At 51.2% G+C, this 27,118-nt stretch overlaps 2 protein-coding genes and 1 long non-coding RNA gene across 9 annotated transcripts in view; 2 read left to right on the forward strand and 1 right to left on the reverse strand.

The window, feature by feature from the left end:
• The first annotated feature begins 2,263 nt into the window (after positions 1-2,263).
• On the forward strand, positions 2,264-5,899 carry LOC132339653 (thaicobrin-like). Its single transcript, XM_059870024.1, has 3 exons — positions 2,264-2,741; positions 2,850-2,962; positions 3,584-5,899. The coding sequence occupies exons 2-3, from the start codon at positions 2,890-2,892 to the stop codon at positions 4,102-4,104; spliced, it is 594 nt and encodes a 197-aa protein (XP_059726007.1). The 5' UTR covers positions 2,264-2,741; positions 2,850-2,889; the 3' UTR covers positions 4,105-5,899.
• A 1,706-nt stretch (positions 5,900-7,605) lies between these two features.
• Positions 7,606-27,118, reverse strand: part of MARCHF2 (membrane associated ring-CH-type finger 2) — a 33,984-nt gene continuing 14,471 nt past the window's right edge. For 4 of the 7 annotated variants that reach the window (XM_059869645.1, XM_059869644.1, XM_059869646.1 and 1 more), the window contains exons 3-5: positions 25,173-25,368; positions 13,039-13,248; positions 7,606-10,470 (exon numbers count right to left, since the gene is read on the reverse strand). In XM_059869645.1, the coding sequence (XP_059725628.1) occupies positions 10,312-10,470; positions 13,039-13,248; positions 25,173-25,368 (565 nt within the window). In that variant the 3' untranslated portion in view covers positions 7,606-10,311. Of the gene's footprint in view, positions 10,471-13,038; positions 13,249-22,825; positions 23,003-25,172; positions 25,369-27,118 lie in introns of those variants that run through there. The other 3 variants (XM_059869642.1, XM_059869648.1, XM_059869647.1) reach the window with 2 other exon arrangements.
• On the forward strand, positions 11,112-18,715 carry LOC132339418 (uncharacterized). The gene is made up of 3 exons (XR_009489644.1): positions 11,112-11,233; positions 17,385-17,682; positions 18,244-18,715. It is a non-coding gene; the product is annotated as an uncharacterized LOC132339418 (long non-coding RNA).

Here is a 27,118-nt window from a genome sequence, read left to right on the forward strand (position 1 = left end):
AGCTCAGGCCAGCTAGGTGCAACACCATCCCAGCCCAGCCAGGCATGGGGCACCTGCTGGGGCAAAGGGACCTGATCAGCGACCTGGCCAAAAGGGGTGGCTAGGAAAAGAGGGAAGAAAAAAATAAAGAATACAGAGACACAGACCTGGACGACTGTGCTGGTTTGAAAGACAGGTGTCTGCCAAGGAAGGTGGGAAACTCCCTTGGAAAGGCCAAATTATTATAATTTGGATTATTATTCCAATATTATTATATTGGAATCAAGGGGCTTTCAGGCAAAGAAATAGGAAAAGGAAAAAGAAATACAGTTCTTTACCAGTGTGTGTGTATATATATATATATATATATATATATATATATGTATGTATATGTATATATGTATATATATGTGTATATGTGTGTGTGTGTATAACAAGGCAAACAAACAACCACAGCAGCAGCAACAACAGAACCACAAATCCAGTCCCAGCCCCAAGCACAGCCTCAGTCCCAGACCAAAGAAGAGACCCAGTCCCAGCCCCACAGACCCAATCCCAGCCCCACAGATCCAATCCCCACCCCAAGCACAGTCCCAGCCCCAAGCCCAACCCCAGTCCCAGCCCCAAGTACAACCCCAGTCCCCACCCAAATCACAGACCCAGTCCAAAGTACAGCCCCAAGCACAGCCCCAGTCCCAGATCCAGCCCCAGCCCCAAGTTCCAGCCTCTCTCGGCACTTTCCCCTTTGGTGCAGTTCCGGGCACAGCCGGCAGGGGCGCCGGTGGCTCCCGGCCGGGCGGGGCAGGTGCGATGATTCCCCCGCGGCTGCAGGGGGCGCTGTGGTGCCAGCTCGGCCGCCTCCCCACATGGCAGTGGCGGGCGGGCTGGATGGCGGAAGGGGGCTGCAGCAGGAACCTCGGAGTGGTGGCTGGAACCACAGGGCCGAGCAGACTCCGGAGTAGCAAACAAAATGTAACAGAAACTCCGCAGCTGTAGCAGGAGCCCGCGGTGTCCCGGCAGGCAGGGGTGCTGAGTTACAGGGCAGTGAAAGACCCGGAGCAGTGGCAGAGAAGCGGTGGGGCTGGGCAGGGGCCGCTCGGCTCCCAAGCACCGCAGGGAGAGGCTCCCTCGGAGCGGGAGGGGATTCGGGGATCCCAGGGTTTCCCCTGAGGCACTGAGTTGATGATGAGGGATCTTTTTCAGGTGAGGCAGGCGTTAATAAAGTCCCATTGACACAGCCACTCTCATGAGCAGAGTTTTGCTCACGGTAGGAGAAGGCAGGAGACCCATCCCGCAGAGCTGGGGAATTCTCCCTGCAGTGAGCGCAGCCTGTCTTCCCTGTGATGTTCAGAGCAAGAGTGAGCTACAGCCCCTCCTGCCAGCCCAGATCTCCCGTTATCTCTGTCCTTCCCAAGAGAATGCCCCTCAGCTGCCATAGTGCAGCCAGCTCCACTCATCCCCCTTCTCCTAGGCCATATCTTTCTCTTTAAGTATCGGTCCCTATTGTCTCTTAGCAACAAATGGGAGAAAATTCCCAGAGAGGAAGAAACAAAAGGAAAAGTCCTAAACCCCAACAACAACAAATGATAGCAAAGAAAGTGTAATAATCGAACTTTATAATTTAACAATGGGATCACAATTCCAGGGAAACCCAGCCTGCATAGGTGTGCAAAGCTGGGGATCAAAGCTGAGCATCCCAGACAACTCCAGGTGCCAAGGGAAGGATGTGAGCACTAAAGCCGTGTGGAGTGAAAGGACTTGGGGAGAACAAGGTGTCAGACATGCCAAAAGAGTGCAAGAGGAACTGGTCATGCGTAAAGTGGAACCAGTCAGTGAGCTTGGCCAAGGCAGCCAAGCTCCAGGCAGGGTTCAGGCAGGCAGAGGTTTCACCTGGGTGTCTGCAAAGCCACCTGGCAGCAGCTGCCCTTGCATCCTGCTTTTTCTATGCTCAGCTGGTGCCTTCCAAAGTTATGTGACAAAGCAGAGTGGAATGCCCTGCGTTCCCTGTGACTGGGAATAAGGCCATCATCCCTTGACACAGGAAGAGCTGCCTGGAGAACAGACAGGTGGGATGCAAAGCCCAGCACATGTTGTTCCCCATTTACCAGATGAGCAATCAAGATGGCGCATGCCCTGCACACATCGCCACCACGAACCCATGCAGCAGGACAGAACTGGGCAAACAGCCAGGGCAGGAGCCAGACCTCCCCTTTTCCCAGAATGCAGCCTGGACACCCAGAGCATGGCCACTGCTCTGCAGCTGGTGTCCCCAGGTGCCATCCCAAGGGGCTGGAGGTGCCTGTGGGGCCATGGCCCAAGAGGGCTCTGAGCATCCTGCACAGGGAGATACAGACTCCTCCAGCACTCAAGGGCTCTTATCACCCACCTGCAGCTGGGCTGAGGGGAGATGCAGCAGACCCTGTGATGTAAACAGGACTGGGCACTGCAGAAACAGGAGGAATTGCCAAATTCAAGTGTTGGATGAGGTCCCACATGGGTTGGCAGCTTCAGGGCATGGGAGGTCATTGCCCAGAGGATGGGAGAGGGAAGCTTGGTGGGGTGGTACCCAGACAGACTCCCAGGTCTGCTCTCCAGGCCATCCAGCCCCTCTGGACTGTGCTCTGCTCACTCATGCTGGAAGTGCTGGGCAAGCTCAGTCCAGCCATGAGCGGATAAGGGGATCAGAGGAGGGGGAAGCAGACTGAAGACCTTTCAACCCATCTCAAACCTGCTTTCCTGGAGCCCACCTGCAGGCTGAGCAGGTAAGTACTGGCTGTGTAAAAAGCGCTGAATGCTGTGACCTTTCCGTTAGTCCTTCTCTGCTTTATCATCTTCAGGCAGTGCTCGAGTCTTGTAATTCCCACTTTCAGCAGTGAATCCTGTCTCCCCTCCTGCTGATTGACTGTGGATATGCTGGCATCCAGGATGGAGACAGTGGAAAGTGAGATCCTGATTGATGAGGTGAAGGAGATGAGTGGAAGAGGTGAGTTTCCGGAAGGGAGCAGGAGGGGGAACTGTCCTCTATTGAGGACAAAGTGCATCCTGCTTCTGCTGTGGGACAGCTATTGAAGGTCAAAGCATTGGGGCTTGTCACCAGACTGGGCTTTCTGTGGGTTGGGACTTGGTGGCTGCAACCCTTCCAGCTGAACTCTTGGTGCTCACCTGTAGACCCAGCTCCAGTACCAAAGGCTCCTGAGCTGACATCCTTGGCCCCCTCCACTGTTCATAGAAAGAGATGTGAATCGGGGGCCATGGGTTATGGGTCTTGGGATAACCTCTGCTGTGGTCAGCACTGGTTTGTGCCCTTACCTGCCTGTTCTCTCGCAGCACCAGAGACACCCAGGCTCAGGTCCAGGTGGCTGCAGTGCAGGTGTGCACCCATCCACTCAGGTGCCACCTCCTCCTCCAGGAGGTCCCCTTGTCCAGGATGTGTGCAGGCCCCTGGGGTGGGGACTGGGATGGGGCAGCAGGGAGCCAGGGACAGTCCAGCTAGGGGGGTTTTCCCACTGCAGGGAAAAGGAACTCACCCTGTCCCTTCTCTTGCTGGGGTGGATGCAGCCCCAGGGGTGCCTGTTCTGAGCAGCTTTTCTTCCTCTGTCTCCAGCTGACGTGACTCTGGACCCAGACACCGCCAACCCCTTCCTCATTCTGGCCAGTGACCAGCGAGGGGTGGGACGGGGGCACCAGTGGACCTTGCTGCCCAACAACCCCGAGCGGTTTGACACGGAGCCGTGTGTGCTGGGCAGCCAGGGCTTTGCTGTGGGGAGACACTGCTGGGAGGTGGAGGTGGCTGAGGCAGGGGACTGGTGGGCAGTGGGAGTGGCCCAGGAGTCTGTCAGGAGGAAGGGGGTTCTCAGTTTTACGCCCCAGGAGGGGATCTGGGCCGTGGGGCAGTGGTTTGGGCAGTACCATGCTTTCAGTGATCCTGACTGGACCCCACTGCACCTTACCTGCCTCCCCAGGGCCATCCAAGTCTGCCTGGACTTCACAGAGAAGCAGGTGACTTTTGCTGATGCTGAGAGCGAAGCCCTAATCTTTGCTTTCCGCCTGGCCTCGTGTGCTGGGGAGAGGCTGCGCCCGTGGCTCTGGGTGGGGATGGACTCATGGCTCAAGCTGTGCCCCTGACAGGGAGGGAACATGAGGGGCAGGGGAGAGACTGGAAAGGCGAACGCCATCACCTTGGGTCTTGGTGCTGGGAACTGGAAGGGTCCTGCATCCTGCTGGCTTCTCCTCATGCGGATCCTCTGGGCACCAAGGAGAGGACTGGCAGGTCATAGAGGTGGATGCCACAACAGAGCCTCCTTTATCCCCCCATCCCTCGGCTGGGACAGCAGGGACAACAGGGAGCACAGAGACTGGGTGCAGGGAGGAGCTTGGTGCCCGGTGGTCCCATGGCAGGGAGCATCACTGAGTGCCAGGGCACTGCAGAGCTGCTCTGTACAAGGCCACACCTCCCCCAAGGGTGCTGGCATAGTGCCTCTGGCTTTTTTAAGTTAAAAAACCCCAAACATAGCTGAATATTCATGATAACACTTATCTTCCCCACACATCCAGAGCCTGTCCTTGCACATCAGTGCACCAAGCACATTTCTTGCAGCAGAGCACTGGTAGCAGTGCAGGGGCAGCCCAGGAAGGAAAGCACAATGCTGAGCTGTGTCTGAAACCCACAGGAGAGGCAGGAATCCACAAGAATGGCCACAGATCTGCCATTCTCAAGGTCCCACCTCACAGGATCCTGCTAAATCCTGTCCTTAGGAGAGGAGAAGGTGGATGTAGGTGAAGGGGGACACTGCCTGGGTCCAGCCTAGATTTCATCTCTGAAGACTTTTATGGTTGGGCCTTGTTTACTGCCACTTCAGTTGTCATCGTTGTGGTGGCATCTGGGCACAGGCAACAATATTGGTCTCCCTGCTCTACTCCAGGAGCTGCAGAGTTGCAGCACTGGATCAAGCCCAGGTATCTGCCCCCAGAGCTCTGCCTTAAGCCTCTTCCACTGTGGTAGCATCAAGACTGGGGAAACCCAGGGTTCTCTGCTCCCAGTGAGGCACTTCCTAGTCTCCATGAGCAGGAGCCTCTGAGACTGTCCTAGTTTTGCTTGGGATAGAGTTAATTTTCCTCTCAGTGGCCGGCACAGTGCTGGGTTTGCGATTTAGGGTGAGAATAATATTGACAGCAACAACCAGACCATCAGTCACGTGGTGTTTACCCCACCTTTTCAGTGTCTTATGCTCTGCCAGCAAGGAGTTGCACAAGAAGCTGGGGGGAGAGCACAGCCAGGATAGCTGACCCAAAACTGGCCAGGGAGATATTCCACACCATAAAACATTTTGCCCACTGTGTAAACTGCTGCTGGTGAGGGGCTGATGGCTGCTGGGAGGCAGGCTGGGCACAGATCAGTGGGTGCTGAGCACCTATACTGGGCATCTCTTTTTCCACTTGGGTTTTATTTTTTTTTTCATTACAATTATTATTATCATTAATATTATTACATATTACTTTATCTCAATTATTAAACTGTTTTTACCTCAAATCAAAAGGTCTTTTTCCCCCATCCCCCTTGGAGGGTGGTGTGTGACTGTGTGGTGTGTAGTTGTCAGCTCGGGTTACACCATGATGGAGGTTCACAGCAGAAGGTTGGTGTATGGAGATGGCAGATTGTTAGTTCTGTATTTTTGTCCTTTATCATGCAAAACATCCCAAAAGAGTTGTGCTGTGCATTTAGGGGCACCTACCTCAATCAAGAAGAAGAAATTCCTTTCTGAAAGCCAGCTAAGTCCCTCAGACTGGAAAAAAGTTGGGTTTTTCAACAGATTGGTGTCTGGGAACTTCTTCACTGGAATTTTGTGGTTTGCAGGGAGTAAATATTTTGCTCTGGTTTCCTTTTTGATGTGCCCCCCAAAAATTAAATTTTAAAAAATTAGCTCTCTGGGAGCTGAGTTACATAACTGCAGTATTTGTATGAGAAATACACAATTTCATGTAGAATTGTACCACAAAGACTCAGGGGAGCTTAAATTCAGCTCTCACGTGTTAGAGGTCTCTACATGTGTGAGCCACAATGGGTAGGAGGGGTAAGGAACACTGGGGTCCTTGAGCAAGGCTGGACCCACATGGGCTCTGAGTGGTTTTGGGGAGACAAGCGGGGCCGGGAGGTTTGTGCCATAGCCACCGTGGGCACAGCCAGTACATCACAGCAGTGACCTGCTGCCTCCTCAACCCTGCCTGGACACAGAGGCCACAGGGCAACTCCCAAAGCCCTTGGTCACAGCAGGGTGGGATCAGACCCCTGGGACCCTCCTGCTGCCAGGGAAAAAGGCTGCAGCAGTGGACAGTGGGAGCACCTCAACAAACATGCTCTTCTCAGCATTGGTCTATCAGACATGCTCCAAACAAAGCCTGCCTGGATTTGGCACATCAGCCAAGCAACTGTGACTGAACGCCCTTCCCATGAAACTGTTTCCTTTTTCCCAGTGAGCCCTTTCTGTGTGACTTCTGCTCCTTTTGCACTGTTCTTGCTGTCTCAGATGCCACTTTGTCTTCTCCCCACCCTGCCAGATTGTGGTGTGTCATCACAGGTTTATTTTAAAGGACTGGCTGAGCCAACCACAGCACTCTCTTTTTTTAAACCTTTTTTTTCTTTTAGTATAAACAAGCCCAGAAAACCCTTGATTTGAGAGCTTGGCCAAGAAACTCATCCAAGGTCTTGCCCAAGGCTAAAGCCTTGTCCAGAACCTCAGAAATGCATCCAACATTGGTGTTGCAGTGCTTTGAGTGGCACTTTAAATGGGCAGCTTCACAATTTCCAACCCCCTGCTGCAAGTGTGGTGTGACCAGATTTTCAACACGGACCCAGGGCCAGGGGCCAAGGCTGCAGGGGATGCTGGGTCTCCTCATTGCTCGACAGAACAGGGAACAATGGCTGCCCAAGTCTCTGCCCTGGGGTTCCATGCCCTGCAGCCCCTGCCATGGTGCTGGCCCTGAATGGCTCTCAGAGCCAGCTGGTAGCAAGCACAGAGAGCAAGGCTCCTGCCCTGCAGCTTGCTGCCAGCAGCTCTTGCACACTTGGGCACAGTTCAGACACAGCTCAGACACAGTCGGACACACCTTGGACACAGCTATACACTGCCCACCATGACCTCACCAGGGCATGGGGCTGCATGGAGTGACCCTGATGCTGCATGATGCCCCCCCATAGAGGCTCCCTGTGAGCTGCCTGACCCAGGCCTGCCCACAGCCCTGGAGTGAGCGGCTGGGCTGCAGGGCCGTGGGCAGGCCTGGGTCAGGCAGCTCACAGGGAGCCTCTATGGGGGGGCATCATGCAGCATCAGGGTCACTCCATGCAGCCCCATACACACCCCTGGCCCAACCAGGGGCCAAAGGACTCTTGACTTGGCCCAAACATCATCGCCTTGGTTGGCCCACGCCAGGCAGGCTTCTGTACACTGACATAGAAACCGCCCAGAAATTAAAAAAGCCCTGGGTTTTGTCCAACTTTGAAATCTTCTGCTGGGGCCCTGGGGGCTAGCCAGGGCAGCTGCTGCAGGCAGGGGGTACCGGGGCACTCTCAGGGAGGAAGCCTGGGCTCTGCAGCCCTGGCCCTCTCCAATAACAACACAACAGCCCAAAGTTTGTCTCACTTTTATTTACATCATTGCACAGCCCATTTCCCCAGAATGCACTGGAACGTGGTGGGTCAGACACAGATTGCCCACATCCACGAGCTGAACATCTCTGGGAAGGAGGACAAGACTCAAAGAGTCACTACTGGGTCTTGTGGGGGCACATGCAACAACTCCAATTATTGGCAGTGACAACAAAGCCAAGGATGCTGAGTGCAGCCACGGCCACACACAGGACTAGGCCCCCACTGCCCCAGCCAAGGGCTTCTGTCTTTCACAGTTGCATATTTGGATTGATGGTGGGTTTCTTAACTGGAACACTGGCTCCATGAAGTCCTTACCCTGGGGACGTGCTACGGGAGAGAGCATCCCTCATCACCTGCCAGAACTCGGTGCCTTGTGGGGCCAAGCTCCTGGGAGGCAGCCAGGGCTGGGAAGGTTAAACCCCCCCCCCACCTTTTTCTTCACTGGTGATGTCCTGGTGACAAGGGGGTTGTTGGGAAGGGGCTGAAGAAAGGGGCACCCAGGACGAGGCACTGAGCAGTGGTGCAGAGCCTGCTGCCATGGAAGGGGTGTGAAGGGCGGGAGCACCTGCATGGGAATGGGATGGGACTGGACTAGGGACTGTGACTGGAGCTGGGCTGCAGCAGCCTCTCCACCAAGAGTACCAGAAGCAGAGTAATCCCTGCATGAGTGCATGACTGGGAAAAGGACAGACACCCACAGGTATGTGGAAGAAGAGAAGGGGCAGTTGGGGGGGTGGCCAAGAGAGGGGAGCAGAGATGGGCAGCCTGGCTGTAGCAGAGGACATTCACCCCACAGCCACACCAGCCCCTCACACTTGGAAGAGAGACCAGTTCAGAGCAGCCCTCAGGGCACAGAGAGGCTGCTGAAAGATGTGTCAGGGTATGCCCAAGCTGCACCTGGGAGAGGGGACAGAGGAGAGCAGACAGACACCAGGGCCAAGGGCTGGAGCAATCCTGTTGGGCAAGATGGCACACTGGTCCCTGCTGCTCAGGCCACCAGCAACTTCCAGCTCAGGCTGAGGGAACACACAAGGAAACACAGCCTGCTTTGCAGCTAGAGAGGAGGAAGAAGTGCACATGGTGTTTTGAATTCAGGAAATTACAGATGTCCATCTCACAGGGCACTGCACTGACCCACTTGCTTTCAGCAAAGGGGCAGAGGGACATAGTGCATGACCACCACCACCCACTGCAAGGACACAGGCCTCTAAGAGCCTGCCTCTTGCCTGCTCTCTACCCTCACCACCATGGAGCCAGAGCCCAGGCTCCAGCAAAGCAGCTGCACACACCTCTGGAGCACCTGGCAGGACAGCATCACTGCCAGCATCCTCACAGCCTGTGCCACTCAGAAGGCTCAAGAAAGCTCAGCACCAGGCACTGTCTGACACGGTGAGGTGGCAGAGGCAAGGACCAAAGCCAGACCAGGGGAACTCTTGGCAAAGGGGGCATTCTGAGACAGAGGGCTTTGAGAACTGCACGTGCTGGAAACACAGGTAAAAGGAGGAGGAGAAGGAGGAACACTGGCCCCACAGGACAAGGGACCCAGAGCCTGTTCTCTGGGACCAGCAAACTGGGGGGGTTTCACTAGAGGACACAACAGGCAGGCAGCAGTACAAGGGATGAACCCAATCCCAGAAGCTCCTCCGGAATGTGCAAATAAAGCGCAGAGACGGCCAAGAGCACCTGCGTCCTGCCAGCGCCACAGGGCAAGGCCTGTCCCCTAAGGTACGTGTGAAACTGATGCTACAGGAGGTCCAGCCTCAAGCTGGTAAAAGGACATCAGCAAACAGAGACTCCAGCTCCCACCTTCTGGGGTCAGGAAAGCTCCTTTCTCAATCTTTTCAAAGCAAAAGGCAATGGTGGGTTTAGCTAGTACGGAGCCATCTCTTCCCACCCTCGGATCCTCCATCTACCTTTGCCAGACAGACCAAGGGCTGAGTGCATCCAAGTTCTGGGGATAAACCAGGATCTCAAGGGAAGCATTTTGTGAGATCATGTCTGTGCCAGAAAAGATTCTCTTATTCTGAAACTGATTTTGAAATTCTCAAAATTACAGTATTTTACAATACAAAATGTCTCCATTCAGTATTATGTCATTTTACTCCTTCTGGGATTATAATAATTATTAAAAACACTCAACTTTCTAGAAAGGACAGAACACCACAAAAGAGACCAAAGAGTAATGGGAAGGCTGCTGTAGTATATCAAAACCAATTTGGTGCAAAGGAGAAGGGGACTTTCAAGAATGGTTGATGAAAAGTGTTCCTCATATGCTCATTTGGAGAAAAGGCATTGATTTAACCTCTGAATGAGATCAGATTGCCAGCTTCTATCCTGAAGCTTAGAACATCAACACAAAAGGTTTGAAACACAATATGCATGGCCATTAAAAAATATTATATATAGCTATATATATATAGAGAGAGAGAGAGAGGGAGATGTTTTCCATGTATGGTGTTTTGTTATAGGAAAGTGTCCCTGCAGACAGGCATTTTCTGCCATCAGGCTCCTTTGGGCCATTTCACCCGCAAATGTTGATTATGTGTCTCTTTGCCAAGGTCTAAAGCATGTGCTGACCACAGAGTCCCTTTGGGTGGGATGATTGTTTTCCAGAGCCCCCACAGCTGCCAGGGTCCCTGGGCCTGTGGGGATGCCTGACCCTCCACCCTGGCCGGCCGCGGGACGGCTCAGACTGTGGTCTCATCCGCGGCCTTCTTCATGAGCTTGGCGGAGAGGAGGGAGTGGGGCACGGGGTGAGGGCTCCGCGAGGCCGGGATCATCAGCCGGACTTTCTGGTTGGTCCTTCGCCACTCCGAGTACAGCTGGCAGTGGTAGCGGAACGAGACCTGGCGGGCGAGAACGCAGCGCTGTCACCAACCCTGGCCCTGGCCCCAGAGCATACGCAGGGACGGCCCAATGTCCGCACCCCTCTGCCTCTGGGGACTCCTTATCCTGAAGCAAGGGACACAGCATTGACCCTGGCATGGTTTGGGGCACTCCATGTCCCCAGCCTGACAAGCAATCAATTCCTTCAGAGCAGGATAGGGTTTGCTCAGCTGGGTTTGGGTCTGGGCCGGTGCAATGAGCTGCACCAGGGGATGAGCTGCAACTTGACGCTTCATCCAGCCCCAGGGCTGCAGCCAGCACCTTTGGTGAGCAAAACAAAGGTCTGAACCCAGCCAGCCTCCTCCCATCTCACAGAGCCCAGGGGACCTTCTTCGTCCTGCACAAAAACCTTCCCTCCTTTGTCCGCAACAACAGGACACCAGCTGGACTCATTTTTTCCTGACAACACCGTGGCCTGGGAGACTTGTCTACCCGGAGGTAGGCAGGGGAGGATGCAAAGGCTGGAGGGACCCAGAGCAGCCCAGCAGAGGCAGGAGCTGGCCCTGCAGTTTCAGAGCAGCCCTGCGAGGGGAGCTTTGAGCTTGGCTTACATACCGAATCAGCAACTGATCTAAACCTGGCCTTCTTACAGGAAGCATTTAAGTGGCAACTGGGACCTACCAGGAAGTGCATCTGACACAGAAAACTCAGTAAAACTGTTACTTCTGGATGGGTCTACGAGACATCTTATGAGAAATGAAGCTGTGCCACTGTGGCACTGAGGTAATTGAGCTTATTGATCTGTGCACACCCCTCCTTCCTCTTGCAGATGGATTGTGGCAATAAGACTGTTTGCTGACAAATTCATCTCCCAGTTTTCAGAGAATGGGGAGCTAATGATGGGAACCTCAAGGAGGCTCCTGCTCCTCACAAAGGAGCTGCAGCCTTGGCTACAGCCCTCTCACAACCCTCACACTGGCTATAGCCATGAACCCCCTTGCACATATTAGCCCCTTGGACTGCACAGCCCAGGGTTGAACGAGCCGAATATAAATAAAGGGGCTTCACCTAATGTCCTCCTCTGCTCAAGGAAATGTGAAACACAGCAGAATTAGAGCCATTTTAGTCAGGACTTGTTACTGCACAAACATTTTTCCATTTCCTCCAGGTTTCCATCTCCTCCCCACCAGCCCTGAGACAGAGAAGACGGAAACACTTCCTCTTAAGGTTTCCACTTTTAGCTTGGCTTCCTACGGAAACAAGCTTCATGCAGGAATATGCAGCATGGAAACTTTCCTCCATGGCTCCCATGCAAGGAGTGCCTCCAGCTTTGCCCCCGGGCACTCTTGCCCCCAGAGCAGGGACTGCTGCAGCACCAGCTCAGTGTCCAGCCCCAGGAGAAGGGGTTACTCTGAGAAACTGGAAAACGAGATTACAAGGAAATGGACTGGGGAATTTCTATTGCCCGCAGGACTCCCAGATTTTTGGGATCCCACTATTTCTCCTGCATCAAGTGCACTTCCATTCCCAAAATGATATTTCCCTGCAAAGAGCTGGAAAAGGGCACTGACAGGGCATGAGCACACAAAGGGCTTGCTTGGAATAGGAGAGCCAAAACCAAGATCCAAACTCAGAAGTCCACCCAGCAACACAAGACAAAAGAAGTGAATGGGAAATAGAGGGAAGTCTCTGGCCTAGCAGCCCCTAGAGAGAGCATCCCTGAGACCCTGGGGAGGGACCAGGCAGCCCCACTGAGCCTCCACTTGTGCAAACCTGCATTTGCTGTCCTGCTCTTCTCAGCTCCCTGCAAGATACAAGCTCCTCGCCCCCTAATTCAGCATGTCCAGAAATGCCAAACAAGGCATCTGCAGGAAGCTCTCTCCCAGCAGGGATCAGTTCAACACCCAGACTGGCTCAATGCAGGTTCCCAGCAACCCCTAGGGCCCCCCATGCAGCAGTCGGCCAGGGTACACTGGCTACCAAGCCTTGACTTGGGTCCGACCACACAACCCAGCATCAGAGAAGTCACAGATTTCCCCAGGGCCAGAGAGTTCCTTCCACACACCTTAAAAACACTGTGTAGGAGTTTGCTTAATTTGGCCAGAGACCCCCAAGGCCAGTCTGCACCACAGCTGGGCACGGCTGTCTGTTCTGAGCAGCAAAAGCATAGAGGGACATGGTGGTAAATTATTCAGGCGTCAAAAGTGTTCCATATTTTACTTCTCCCCTGCATTGCCCAGGTACCAAGTTTGTGCTTCTTCTTGAACCACAGATAGGCCACTCCCTGACCCAGCCCCAAGCCCTTCCCACCCAGCCTCAGCCCCAGCACCATCCCAGCTCCGGCACATCTGTGGCTGGTTGGGTTCTGACACTTGGGGAACACTGGGACAGTCTGGAAAGCAGAGGACCAGCAGGTGATTTTCCATTCTCAGCTTGCACATGAAGATAACTAAATGGACATTCAAGTGGAAGAGCCCAAGGTGTTCTCACACAGGGAGGCAGAAATAGCAGGTGGCACTGATGAGGTGTGAGCCAGTGCTCCCTGCTCCTGCTAGAGCAGGAGCAGGACCCTGGCAGCTGGCACTTACCAGTGTCCAGAGGACGTAGATGGTGAAAAGTGCTATAGTGAGTGCTATGAGTCCGATGGCCTCCAGGCGACTGTTGAACTGCAGGTGGTCCTGGGCCCCGCGCAGACACAGCCAGCCCGAGATGGCTGCCAGGGGAGTGATGAACAGGAAACAGACCATGTCACAGAACAGTGTCCTCTTCTCATTGCGGGGCCCGGGGTCCTTCAGCCACTGCGGGAAGGACAGAGAAGGGATCAGCCTGGGACAGGCACGGCGGTCGGGCAGAGCTGGGGAGCTCTGGCCTGCACTGTGCAGTCTGACTCACATCAACCTTCTCCTAAAGGGAACCAGAGAATGTCAAGTCTAGGTTTAACAACTAACAAGGGAAATGGAAGAAACAGTTAATGAACGTGTACAGAGAAAGGCAGTCATGAATACAGAAGCTTCTGGGCTCTCCTCTGGAGAGGAGGGAAGTCTCTGAGGAGCAGGCACTGCAGGATATCAGTTCAGTAAAGCTTGGCTTAATATGGATCTGACAGGTCTTGGACTAAACTTCAACAGAAACAGACCCAGGACTCTAACTGGTGAAGGGGCTGTGGCAAACAGGGGCACTGGGGTCTACAGCAAGGCCAAGCTACAAGAGCATCTGAACCAAATCTAGCCCTTGGGTTCCTGTGGGAGAATCACAGCATTTTAGAGTTCCACAGGCAATCTCCAAATGTTTCTTTCTTTTGGGAGTCCTGACTTGCTTCCAGTGTGGGTTCATTTTAGATACTTCAGCAACAGCAATTGTTCTGTTTTCCTGGAATTATGCTATTTTTAGCCTTTCCTTTCCTTTTTTAGAATAGCAAGAAGCTGTGGTTCCTACAGATACCAAATTGTTAGCACATCTTTATTGGGATCTCTGTGTGCCGGCCTGCAGATTCTTCCTTCTTCTCCTCACACAGATGACTGCCTCATTCAGGATTTTTTGAATTTTATTTTTAAATAAGACTTGGAGAATATTATTGAAAAGGCACAGGCAGAGCAGGGAAGAGACTATCAGGGTCTGGGCTGTCAGGCCAATCCTACTGTATGGTACCTGCTTTGGAACAGACAGCTTGGGAAGGGACTCATCTGGGAACTCTGCACACAAAGCTCCTTTCCTACTCAGAAACCACCCTTTAAGGAGCAATACAGAAGTGGTGGTGACAAGTAGGCATGAAATTATGAGACCTCGGCAGAGGTAACCTGAGGACATGGCTGGCCAGAGACACACAGGCCCAGAGGGAAACAAAGTAGGGGGCACAGAGGTGAGTGCAGATTTAATTGCAGCAGGGATGTTCAGTGAGACAGAGCAAAAGGACAAGAATGGGACTGGAAGCACAGACAACTTTTGTGGAAATGGGAAAGAGAAGGGGCAGCTGGAAAACCTGGGCATGGAATAGGGGGGTAGCTAGGCTGGTTAGAGCCACAGGAACAGCAGGGTCTGCAGCACCTGGGACAGGACACTGAGCTGGCCACGAGCAGAGGAGGGGATGCTGCAGTGACAGGAATGAGCCTGGCCTGGAATTCCAGCCGGGAGGACTCATAACCACAGCATTTTAGGCATGTGACCTGAATCATCTGAACACTTCAGTGGTAACAGTCAAGGAACTTTCATTGATTCTAAAGCCATTTGGAGCATGACTTGATGGGCAGACAGCCAGAAGAAAACCTCAAAGAATCACAGAATCACTAAGGTTGGAAAAGACTTCCAAGATCATCAAGTCCAACCATCAACCCAGAGCCACCTCCAAACCATGTCCTCAAGTCATCCACATATTTTTTGACTCTTTCAAGCGATGGTGGTTCCACCACTGTCCTGGCAGCCAGTTCCAATGCCTGACGACCCTTTCCATGAAGAAATTTTCCCAATATCCAACCTAAACCTCTTCTGGCACACCTTGAGGCTGTTTACTCTCATCCTGTTGCTTCTTCCCTGGGAGCAGAGCTCAACCCTCACCTGGCTAAATCTTCCTGCAAGGGAGAGATAACAGAAGGTCTTCCCCTGAGCCTCCTTTTCTCCAGGCTGAGCCCCCCCCAAGCTGCTCCTAGTACTCCAGACCCTTCCCCAGCTCTGTTGCCCTTCTCTGGACACACTCCAGTGCCTCAGTGTCTTTCTTGGACTAGGCAGCCACCCTGGGATTCAAGGTGGAGCCTCACCAGTGCCCAGCACAGGAAGATGGCCACAGCCCTGGTCCTGCTGGCCACACTGTAGCTGGTACTGGCCAGGTGCCACTGGCCTTCTTGGCCATCTGGTTCACATTCAGCCACCGCTGACCAACACTACCACGTCCTTCTCCACTGGGCAGCTTTCAGAGCAGGCAGAACTGTCATTTGGACAGGAGTGGGGGAAGGTCCCCCCTTGTATGGCTCTGCAGAGGAATCAGTGTGATAAGCTGTGTGGGGACAATAAACACCACACATGCAGTCTGAGCAGTCCTGGGAGGAAGTGAGGGTGGACAGCAACTCAGTGGCATAGGGAAGCTGCTCCCATACACAGTGCTCAAATCCAGCCTTGTGTCAGGCTCTCCCCAGTCCAGGGCCAGGAGAGGGCTGCCTGGTGACACAGCATTCAGGTGAGTGCCAAATCACCCTGTCTGGGCCAAGCTTCCTCTAGCAGCAAGCCCAGAGCACCCCATTCTCTGCAACAGGACATGTTGGAGTACTTCTGACCCTTGTACAGTAAGAAGCTCAGGCAGATAGGTATTTCACTGCATCTTAATTCTATTTATATTCCTTGTGACTTTTGAAACTCCTTCCTCCTTCCCAAGATGGGAAACAAACATATAAAGGCAGGAAGCAAATTAATTTCCTTTTGAAGCAGTTGATTTACTTTGCCAATATGCACTGACACAGTAACAAAATGGAAAACAATAAGCCACTCTAAGGGCACAGCATTTCTGGCACATCAACACATTGGTGCATACAGGACTTAAACTTAGCAAACAATCCATAGAGTGGTCAGGCAGAACAATTTTTGTAGGGAAAACTATCAAGTAAGTATGGGAAAGCAACAAAAGCACAACTTGGTCTTTTTCTAGCAGCTTCCACACTGCAATCATGTCTGAGACTGAAAAGAATGAGACAGAGGTGGCTGCTTGCTGCCATTTGGGCTATGAGCTGAGTCCCAGATCCTGCTTGAAACAACTTCTCTCTGCTTGTGTGACAGAATTCTGGGTACAAGCATATTTCTTTGTCCTCCAGCATGATCCTGAGGCTTTTCCAGATACTGGGATCAGCAGGGTTGTGGATGATGAGAAGCTGAGCTTTGGGTGCTGCAGTGCCCATGAAGCCTGGGTGAGCCCAAGGTGATGGGAGGCAGGAGGAAAGCAGGCAGCAAAAGGCACCAGGACATCATCAGCTCCTCTGGAAGCCAAGAGCAGAACTCAAAGCACATCAGAGCAGTCTCTCAGCCTGTCCTTCCCAGCTTCTGCTGCTCCATGTATCTCAAGGCTGGGCTGCATTCTGCCCCTTGGGATCAAGGGGAGTGGACAGAAGAGGGACTCTCCCAGCAGCACTCAGCACCTTGCAGTCTGTCTGGGGGCCTAAAAATGGGTGCTTTAAAAATTAGTTTTCATTGATCTTTACAGCTGACTCACCTTGTGTGGCTGAATGTGAGCTGTCAGCCTGTTTCATGAACACATCCCATGCAGCACTCAGTGCAGCACGGCACTGGAGGGACCAGCACATGATCACATCTCTCCCTGCCCTGCACAGGACCCCTTGCTCTGGTGGGCATGAGTCAGGACCAGTGTGACCTGCCAGCCTCACCACCTGACTGCCAGAGTTCCCCACGTGCTTCACAGCTACAGCACAATGGCAAGCCACAGCACCACACAAGCATTTGGCTGCATTACAAAACATCCCACATGCTTTCTGCCCACCAAACAGTTACCCTCTGGTTTCTCAGGTGCCTGCTGATTTTCCTTCCACTGCTGACCTGGTGCCTGGCTATAAAAGCCAGAAAAAAAATCACATTAACTTGATCACAGCAGCACTATTAGTCCTGTACCTGTACTGAGAAACATGTTGAATCAAAAAGTACAGCTTCAGATGAAGGACTCTCACATCCCTTCTCTGGGCCTGCACCAAAACCTTTTTGCAGGCCATCAAGCTCCATGGGCAGCCCCAGCAGAATGGTCCTGTCTCCTTCACCAAGGTGGGAAGGGAAGTTTTCTGACAGAGTACCCAGAATTCAGGAAGCCAAGACCCAGAAATGCCCCTAGCCCTGCAAGCAGAGCAGTTAAATGCTGCAAAAAGCTGCCCCTCCCCATTCTCCTTTCCCCAGCTACCTGCCAACAATGCTCCACAGACCTCCACAACCTACATTTCTCCTTGTACAGGCATGAAAGCTTTTCTTACACCTTCAGCTGCTGGGAAGCACAGGGCTCTGGGCTGACCCAAGAGATTCAGGAGCACTAGAAAGGGTGGACAGGAGAGGAACAGACACAAGCAGCGCTGCAGGTCACTGGGACACCTTCTTCCAGAGAGAGCAGCACGAGCTTCCATGGTTGGTGGCACCATGGCAAATGCCACACCACGACATGTTCCAGTACAAGATCACAGCATCTCAGAGAAAGCTCACTGGTCTTCTGGGTCAGCACAGCACAGACAGGTGAAGATGGTGGTGAAGGTGGACAGGTAAGGAAGAGTAGCGCTGGGTGAGTATCAAGAGTGCAAGGGTATTTCCTGTTTTGGCTCCAAATAGGCCATTGCTTTATGCAGAGCAGTGCCCAGGACTGCACACAGAAGTGCCAAGAGAATCTCATGTTGGACCTGTGACCAGCATCTCCAGACAGCAAACTCAAGTAAAGAGAGAAAGGAAAATATTAGAGGGGTGGGAACTCAACTGGAACCACAAAGGATTTGTTTTTCACTAGATCCAGGAGTGTAAAAGAGGTGTGCATTGAGCAAGGAGAGAGATGGGCTGGGGAAAGGCAGAGGAACATGGATCAGACAACAGTGCAATGAGTTCAGCAGAAGAGTTCAAGGAAAGCAAAGGGAAAAGTCTGTCTGCAAGGAAGATAAGGCTGGAGGAAGGGTGGGGCAGAGCTTATATCACAGCTCAATTCTCTGAACTGGAGGGGGGACAGTGAGTGCTGCACCAGGCGCTGAGCCCAGAGGCAAAACTTCTTTCTCTAATAACGTAAGCAGGAGTAACATCACAATTCCTGCCTGCCAACCTCCCTTTTCGTGTTCCAGGGACATCTCTGCAGCACCTCCCACAGCCACAGAGGTGCAGGAGACTCAGAGGATGAAGCAGAAGGACTGCATGTGACAGACCCATGGGAGGTGTCCCCTACTCTAGCGTAACCTGCAGTCAAGCAACTCCTCAGAGAATTTCAAACACGTTTTGTTGCATGTGACACTGTGTTTGAAAATTGTACTTTCAAGAGACCAAAAAATAATCCACTGACCTACATAAAATATCCAGTTTAAGTGAACCAAAAGTGTTAGCAGACATTGAAAAGTAATCATCTTTAATCAAAATTGCACCATAAACTCCAAGAAGAACAGCAGGAGCAAAAAACTGTCAGGCTCCTGTACAGCACAGCACTCTTGGAAGGAGGAGCTGTTTTGAGGAGGCAAAGGAGCACACCAGAATCACTAAAGCATCCCATTTATAAATAAAGTTGTTAAAACACACTGCTGGAAAACACCAGCAGAACTGAAACATGGAAGCAGAAATTTCTTGGGATTCTGTGATGAGATTTGCTTGCATAGACAGAAATAGGGAAACAAAAGGTGTGGCTGGACTGCTCCAACAGTGACTGGCTCACCAGAGAAATCTTTTTTGGAATTAGTGAGATGTCTTAAATGAGATCTGCCTTAGCAAAGGAATTAAATGCTTGCAGAAGGATTATTATCAAGTCCTGCATTATACTTGTTAGCTTTCACCATGAAGGTATGTTGACTTTCAACCTCCCAGTAATTTTAGCAATGCCAGAGTCTTTGGTCTCTGCACCAGCAGTTTGTGTCCTCTCAGAGCAGAGACCTGAAACTCCTGGCTCCTCTCCCTGGTATTTACATTATCTGTGAACAAAAGCACACCTTTCCTGTGGAGTATGGAGTGATCTTTGCTGGGACCCAGCAGCTGCTGCTCTGACACCTGCCTGACCTGCAAGCCCAGGACACTTCTGCAGAGACCCGGGCTGGCAGCACAGACCTGACCCGACTCCTCCCCATGCCAGGACTGGCTTCAGAAACCACAGCTGGCTCACAGCAGGGGCAGATGGCCCCCAACGGGAGTCTCTGGGCTGCCGAGGGGACAAAATTAACAATAACTTGAAGCTTTAACACTTTACAAGCAGTTAATGAACTGAAGAGAGAAATGAGAGGGTGGGTGCCACAACAAAACACACAAAACAAGGCAGCCATGGAGAGGAAATACTTTTGCTGGTAACCTGGGAAAGTAAAAATGGGCAGGAGTGGGGTCAGGTACACCAGTACAGACCAGCCCACACAGCCACGTCCCTCTGTGGGCAGTGGGCTGCATCCAGGGAGAAGGCCATGAGCTGTGCATAAGGGCTTGTGGCTGTAGAAATACAGCCACACTGTCACCCTTGGTAATGCTTTCTGGAAATACACAACACATCCAATACAGTCCCAAACACCTCCATCCACACAGCTCTGCCTGAAATCCCAAAGGACAAAGTATCTCCAGCAGGAAGACCACTTTATAGAGAAAATAGATTTGTGATGGATTTAGCCCCAGACCAAAGAGAAGAGTTTATGTGGAAGGGAAAACATTAAGGACAGAGGCAGGGGAGGCAATATTTTGACTCATACACAAGCTGCCTGGTTCTCCTACAGCCAGGAAGACGCAGACTCCTCCAGACAAGTTAACTCATCCTAACTTAGCCTTCTAAGGAGGCAGGAATTAATTGATCACAAGAGGTATTTCCTTCTCCATACACTACATATGACTTTAAAGAAAAGATCTGGCTGAGGCACATTTAAGGCATGAAGGGTTAGGACAAATAAACTCAATCATGCCTAGAGAATTGTATGACCACCCGTGGCCTGGGAGAAAGAGCTGTCTAGGCTGCAGCAATCCTTCAGGTCCAAAGGCCTGTGCTCCTCCTTCTACCATGCTCTGGACAGCAAAGGTACAGATACTCCCTGAAGAAGAATCCTGGGCAGTAACTGGGCATTTCCTGGGCATGATATTATGAGAAAAAAGAGGTAAGTACTTCCTCCAGGAAAACTGTGTCTGCTGCAACTTACACATCAAACACTTCATCTAAGTATCAAATGATGAAATCTTCCAGGGAACACAGAAAGTATTTTGACTTTTTTGACTATGCCAGCCATGCTGGCTACAGTGTCCTGGAGTCAGATCACTTTCCTGTAAACATATGGAGGTCCATTAAATTAACAATCATACAGGAAAACCATCCCTCTCTGAGGCTTGGCCATTTTGTTCTCTGCTGGGGACATGCTCCTCACTTAAGAACCCTGGTCCACAACTGTCTTGTTCTGGAGATCACTTCAGAGCTGAGCAGAAGCCTTTCTGTCCTATCACAGCACAGGCAACAGCGTCCTGCACCTCTGGCTACAAAACTCTCCACTCAGGGCTGCAGGTCAATTCTCCATCTCCACCTGCATGTTCAAAACATGCCCCCCAAAACATGCCCCCACTCAGCCCAGTGGTTTCCAAAAGCCAGACAGTTTCCAAAAGCCTTTCTTTTTTTTTTTTTTTTTTTTTTTTTTTTTTTTTTTTTTTTTTTTTTAGCTTTCAAGTAGCTTCTTAGTTAAAAAATAGCTCAACTAGGCTGAACTGCAGGAGATATTTCCCCCACACCCATGGGTGGTTCTGTGATTCCCAGAGCTGTGGTTCCCAGAGCTGGCTCTGGGCTCAGATGAGTTCCTCACTCTGGGCTCAGAGATCAGGCACACTGGCAGTCAACACTGTTACTGTTTTTACATTGAACAGACCACAACATAAATCAATGGCTGCTTAAAGAAAACAAAAACATAATTCTATTAACAAATTATCTTTAATCCATACTGGACAAAGTTGACACCTGTCCTCTGTAAGAGAGGCTGCAAAATTCAATTACTGTTTGTGAAGTGCTTGGATGTCACAGCAATAAGTACCCCAGAGAAACTTGTGAGAAAATGGATAGTTTGGTCTTGGTGAGCAGGGACACAGCAGGATTAACACAGCAGGATGAGCTAGTTAGCTAGTGAGCATCTTACATCCATGCACTCCTTCTGGAAGACACAGTCTGTGACCATGAAGACCACACTAACACAGACAGACAAGAGGCCTGAAGTAAAAACTAAGGCAATTCTGGTCATGGCATTTCCTGACTTCTAAGAAATCAGGAAGTTTACACAGAAGCATTTCAACTTGGCCATGTAGCTTCCCCCCAGTACTCACCAAAATGACTCCTGCAGCCCAAAATCAGCCTCAGGCCCTCTCCTTCTGAAGGATCTCAAAACCACATAACAAAGTCTGTTAATGAAGCTGATGGTCCCTTCCCAGAGATGAGATGACCAGTGACTGCTGCAGCCACTATGACCAGCTCTAAGTTTCCCCAGGCTGGAAAGGCAGGACATGGCAGAAGCAAGAGCTGCTTTCTCCTCAGAGGCCCAGCAGCAGCAGGTACCATGTTACCAAATTCCCTTGTGGCCAGGTGACAGCAAAAGAGAGCTAGAATGCTTGGATAGCCTTTCACACATGGGGCAGACCCTTCTGCCATGTAGCATGCCCCTGCATCATTCCTAGTTCTAGTCTCCATCCATTTATCCTCTCGTCTTAATTTCTATTTTGATTTCACAACATTACTTGGTGAGCAGTGGAATTTTTATCAGGGCTCCTCAACAGCACACTCACCACAAACATCACTTCCCCCAAAGTTTCAAAACACTCCCCACCCCTCCCCACAAACAACCAAGAGGCAGAGAACTTCCCAGATAAGGTGGCTGGGGGAACTGTGACATTTTTAAATGACTAAGCAGCCTCTTTCCCCAGCCCTCTTCTCAGAAACATATGAACAACTTGGAGATGACACTTCCCAAAAGTATTTGGTTTGCTATGGGGATGAGATTGCACCAGACTGCAGGCAGAGCATTAATGGGAAGTGCCAGCCAGCTGGCCAAGGTGTTATCAGCTCCTTCCAAAGGGCTCAGGACTAAGAGCAGAGCCTCTGCTACCAGCAGGAACTTCCCAAACTGGTCACACTTGGTCAGTTGACCTCTAAGCCCCAGCAAACGTCATGGGATGAAGCACACTCACTGTCACTGCCTCTGCCCAGCAGATTGCAGTGGTGCAGGAGCTCAGAGTGGCTGTAATAGCTCTCGAGGAAAATGAGAAACTGAACTCCAGGTCACTTCCCCAGGCTCCAGGCAAGGATCAGAGGGTTTATAGCATGGTGGAAGTAATACAACAGAACCAGGTGGTTTTCCAGCCAGGTGAGCCTTTCTTGCTCTAGCAGGAGCCACCCAGCCATGGTGTGCCAGGCACAGAGCATATGTGCTGATGAGCTAACGGCGCTGTGCAGGGCCCCAGCACATCTCAGTGCTGCAGCCACAGCACACTGCTGGTAACCCACCCTCTGCACTCCATCGCCTTGGAGTGCAGAGGGTGGGTGTGTTGCCAGCCCTGGAAGAGGGGCAAGAGGAGCCTGCTACCATTGGCTGTGTCAAACCAGGCTATATGCTGCTTTCCAAGCCTGGGAAAACCTTTCTGTCCCTGAGCTGCTGGCAAGGGAACTGCTCAGGGCTGTACCATGTTAGGCTCTGCTAGCTACCTGGTGACTTTTCATCACGTGCTTACCAGCCTCCAGGCTCAAAAGGCACTTCAGGCAAGCTGCTCCCCAGCAGACACCACAACAGAGTACATCATCTCCTTCACTGTGCTCACAGACAGTCCAAGTATACCAGAAGTAGTAAACCACTGGAATCCCAAAGCCTTTGCCAGCTGGCAGTAATGGCTCAAGAAGTCCATTCCTCTCTGAAAACACAGTGGCAGTTCTGTGAGTTCATTAAATGCTGCACACCCATCACCTCTCAGCACTCACAGTTTGATTGTTGATCGCCATACCCTTATAGGCTCTAGTCCAGAGGGGCTTTTCACAAATTTCAACAGGAACTAAAATTGATTGTCCTGAAATGCTCATTCACCCACATTGAAGTACAGACAAGACTTTTCTGTCCCACTCTCCCAGCAAGCTCCCCATGCCAGATGGAAGCACAGAGTTGGTGTCATAGGAAAAAACTCCTCCAATACACACTGGCCTTTAGCTTTCATTTGAGTATACAGTTTTCTAAGCCTGTGCTTGTTATGAGGTGCCACAGCATAGTGAAAGATGGCTGAATGCACTCCCAACGTGTTTGTTTCTGGCTAGGAATATTTTACCAGCTCTTAAGCCAAAACATCTGAGATCTGCACTCACAAGTTGGCCTGCATAAGCCCTAGCAAGATCACTACCCCTGGGTTTGCCTGCAGTGTGTTCTCAAAGCCAAGGTACAGCCCTTTCTAAATATTTTAAAGCAGTATTTTGCAATCTCTGAAACAACCATTTGAGAGATAGTGGCCAAAGCACTAATTTATATGTCTGAGCAGCTAGGAGAGAAGCAGTTAAGACCCCAACAGCAGTAACCACTGAGGTAATGCTCATACAATGTGCAAAACCATGTGCAAGATACATGGCTTGGGTTAGCACTGTAGGCTAAAGCCTCCTCCTGTCCAGGGCTGTCAAGTCCACAACAGTCAGTTGTAAGTTAAACAGTCATTAAAACTTAGAATCTACTTTGCAAACTGAAGCTTGAATGCTTCCCCAACTGGTGGACTCTGTTCCACTCCAAGGTTCACTAGGAGGAGATGGGAGTATGAGAAATAGAGCTGGGGACTCTAAAAAGGAGGAGGGGCCAAATATTGTTTCCAGAGAGAGGTGGGAAGAGAAAAGAAGCAACCACTGGAATTAGTGGGAATGGAAACAGAAATGTGGAAAGCAACTTAGAATTCCAGTTGTGACTCAGTTTTGACCTAACTGATGGGGGAAGGGGCAGGAGAGAGTGGACAAGAGCAGTCACCACTACAAATCCAAAATAACCCTGCCTCCACACACGCTCTGGTGCCAGGCAGCGACAAATCCCCGACAGCTGGCAGGTAACAGGAGTCTGTTGCTAAGAACCAGCTCCCAGAGCTACCACTGCTGATGGCTGCAGGAACCTGGGACTCCCAAAATTGTTACATGTAAATGCCCAGCTGCAGAGTGACACTTCTCTGTAGTTGCAGTTGAAGGAACCCCCGAGACAAACCAGCAGCACACTGACACAGTGTGCTGTGTTACTCAACTGCAGACATATTAAACCATCTTCTAAAACAAATTCTTAAGCCTTTTGTATTGTCCCTCACCGGTTTACTTATTCCTCTTTTGGGGATGTACACTTGAACCCTGAGGTCAGACAATGGCCTGGTCCGTGCTGCATTTGTTCCCAAAACAAAAAAACCCAACCCACCAGCCAGAGCCTGTGTTGTATGTTCCAGCTCTGGGAGGCTGATGGACTGATCCCCTGTGGTGAATACAGAGAGGAACATGAGGAGCTGAGCCCTGTCCTGTTTTCTCCGTCAACTGAGAGGAGCACAGAGCAGCAGGAAGGAGCAAAGCCTGAAGGAGCACGCATCAATATTAGTCATGGGAAGACAGGTCTTTTACAAACAGTATCAGCAATCACCACATCTCACTTTTCAGAAAAGAACATGACAAGGAAGGCACATGCAAGAGAGCTGCACTAATCTAACACTGATATAAGATTAAAACCAGGAGCAAAAAAAAAGAATACTTATGAGAGCTTCATAGTTCAGTCAGTCATGTTGTGACACCTGCAATTTGATGCTCAGGCATTAAAGCACAGCCAAAAAAGCACAGTGCTTGCCCCTGGCAGGTGGCATGTGGGCAGGTCACAGGTAGGAGCTGCCCCAAACACCACTACTGCGTGTTTGCAACTACATCACTTGGTCTGACAAGGGACTTCATCTGTCCAAATAAACTCTTCTTTGTGAGTACAAAAGTACTGCAAGGAAGAGGAGACACCAAGAACTACAAAAACAGTAGGGCAATCAGTCATTTTCTCTCAAATGATATGGCAATAAAAATGAAGCAGGAAGAAAATGGTACCTCTGTCAAGGGTCTTGGTCTTCTTTCTACAACAAATTCTGTGTGGCAGAGCTCACAGTAACTTGTGTTGGAGGAGGATAACCATTTTTCCAGGCAGCTCTTGTGCACGGTGCCCAGTGTTCCTGTGCAGTCACATGGAGAAAGAAGTCCCTCCCCATTTCCACCTTCATGACAGATTCGACAGATGGGACCATCACTAAAGAGGCAAAATGAGAGACAAACAGAATGAAATCACAGTCAGAGCAGGCAGAACAACACTGCCATAGGGTCTGGTCCCACCAAGCCCCAGAAAGGCACACAAACAGCAGGCAGTGTGTGGCACAGCATGCCAGGAGCCTGCTGCAGCAAGAGACCAGTCTCAGGGGATGATGGAAGTGCTCAGGACATTTTAGATCATTTAAAATCTGGAAGACCCATAACAACAAGAGAAGACGGCACATCAGCCTGGCCAGCTCAGCTGGCCCCAGAAGTGACTGCAACCCACGGTCCGCAGTCTTCAGCTCTGCCCACAGTGGGCAGGGGCTGATACCAGAGCCAACACCAAGCCTGAAGCACTCATGCAAATCCAGACGCCCAAAGCAAAGTCAAATGACCCACAGCAGTCACAGCACGTCCCAGCCACCTGCAGCTGCTCAAGAGGTTGGCATTTAGGTCACATTTACCAGATCACCCACCCACTCTCAGCCCACCTGGGCCCTGCAGCCTGGGCTGAGCAGGAACTGCAAAAGGAACAGCAATATTTCAAGAGACAGCTGAACTGACCCTGGAAGCTCACCTTGCCAAGATACAACATATTTCACAGCAGGCATGCACCCAGAGCAAGGTCTCCAGCATACAAACCCTCTGCCCATCACTGCACAGTAACTCTCCAGCACCCTGTGGGCACACCCTCCCCAGACAACAACTGCTCTGCAGCATTTGGCCCCTCAGTGGCTGCAGAAATGCTTTGGTGCTTCAGGAACAACACTTCCTTAGCCACGAGTTTCAGCTACAGAATCAACAGAACCTCACAGAACCAGAGATATCTACCAAAGCAACTAACAAATATTTTCAGAGACACTTGCAACCTTCCCTGCAGGAGGCCTGAGCTGCTCATCACACTGAAACCATCCATCGGTTCCCAAGATATTCCTCACACCTTCAGCTGGCACCACTGACTGAACAATTAGTGCTACACCTTTCACTAGACCAACTTGCTCAAGGCCCCAGCCAACCTGGCCTGGAACACTTACAGAGATGGGGCATCCCAGCTGGCATCCCAATGCACAGGTTTCTTAGAAGCCCTGTGGCACATATGCCAGCCCCACGATGAGGATGTTCTGGGCTCCCTGGGAAGCCCCAGATGGCTCTAGACACCAAAGTTCACTGTTCTCAGCAGTTCAGTTAATTTCTTCGGCATTCACCCATCATTGAGATAATTTAGGAGCAAAATGCTGGACAGCAGAGGCCCAGGGCAGGACTGCCTTCCCTGGACCATGGAAACCAGGCCCTCACGAGTATCACATTTCCCACCTTCCAAGCAGCCATTTCTTTCACACAGTTTTCCTCTTACATCCACAGCTGCCCAGATTTGGGGGTGCGAGAGGGGGTGAAAAAGGAACATCTTTGTTTCAAAGACCCTATTGTAGGTCCTCTTGAAATCCAGGTGAGCGGTATCACGTATCACCTTTTTCTAGACACTGCTGACAGAACAAAAAAAGCCACACTGAACCCATATCATAGTTCACACTCAACTGCTATTCTGACTTCAAACAACCCCACCTGACTACAGAAGTTTGTGGGATTTCAACACAACAGTCAAAGCAATCTTCAAAACCAGCAGCACCACCTCCATTAGTTTGCATAGAAAGCAACAGTGAGGCATGGAAGCACAGTTAAGGAAAAGGAGCACACTGGGGAAAAAGGTTGGTGGGACATAAGCGAAAGAGTCAGCAAGGAAGTGCATG

The sequence above is a fragment of the Haemorhous mexicanus genome, chromosome 29 (assembly GCF_027477595.1).
Source record: "Haemorhous mexicanus isolate bHaeMex1 chromosome 29, bHaeMex1.pri, whole genome shotgun sequence".
Lineage (NCBI taxonomy): Eukaryota > Metazoa > Chordata > Aves > Passeriformes > Fringillidae > Haemorhous > Haemorhous mexicanus.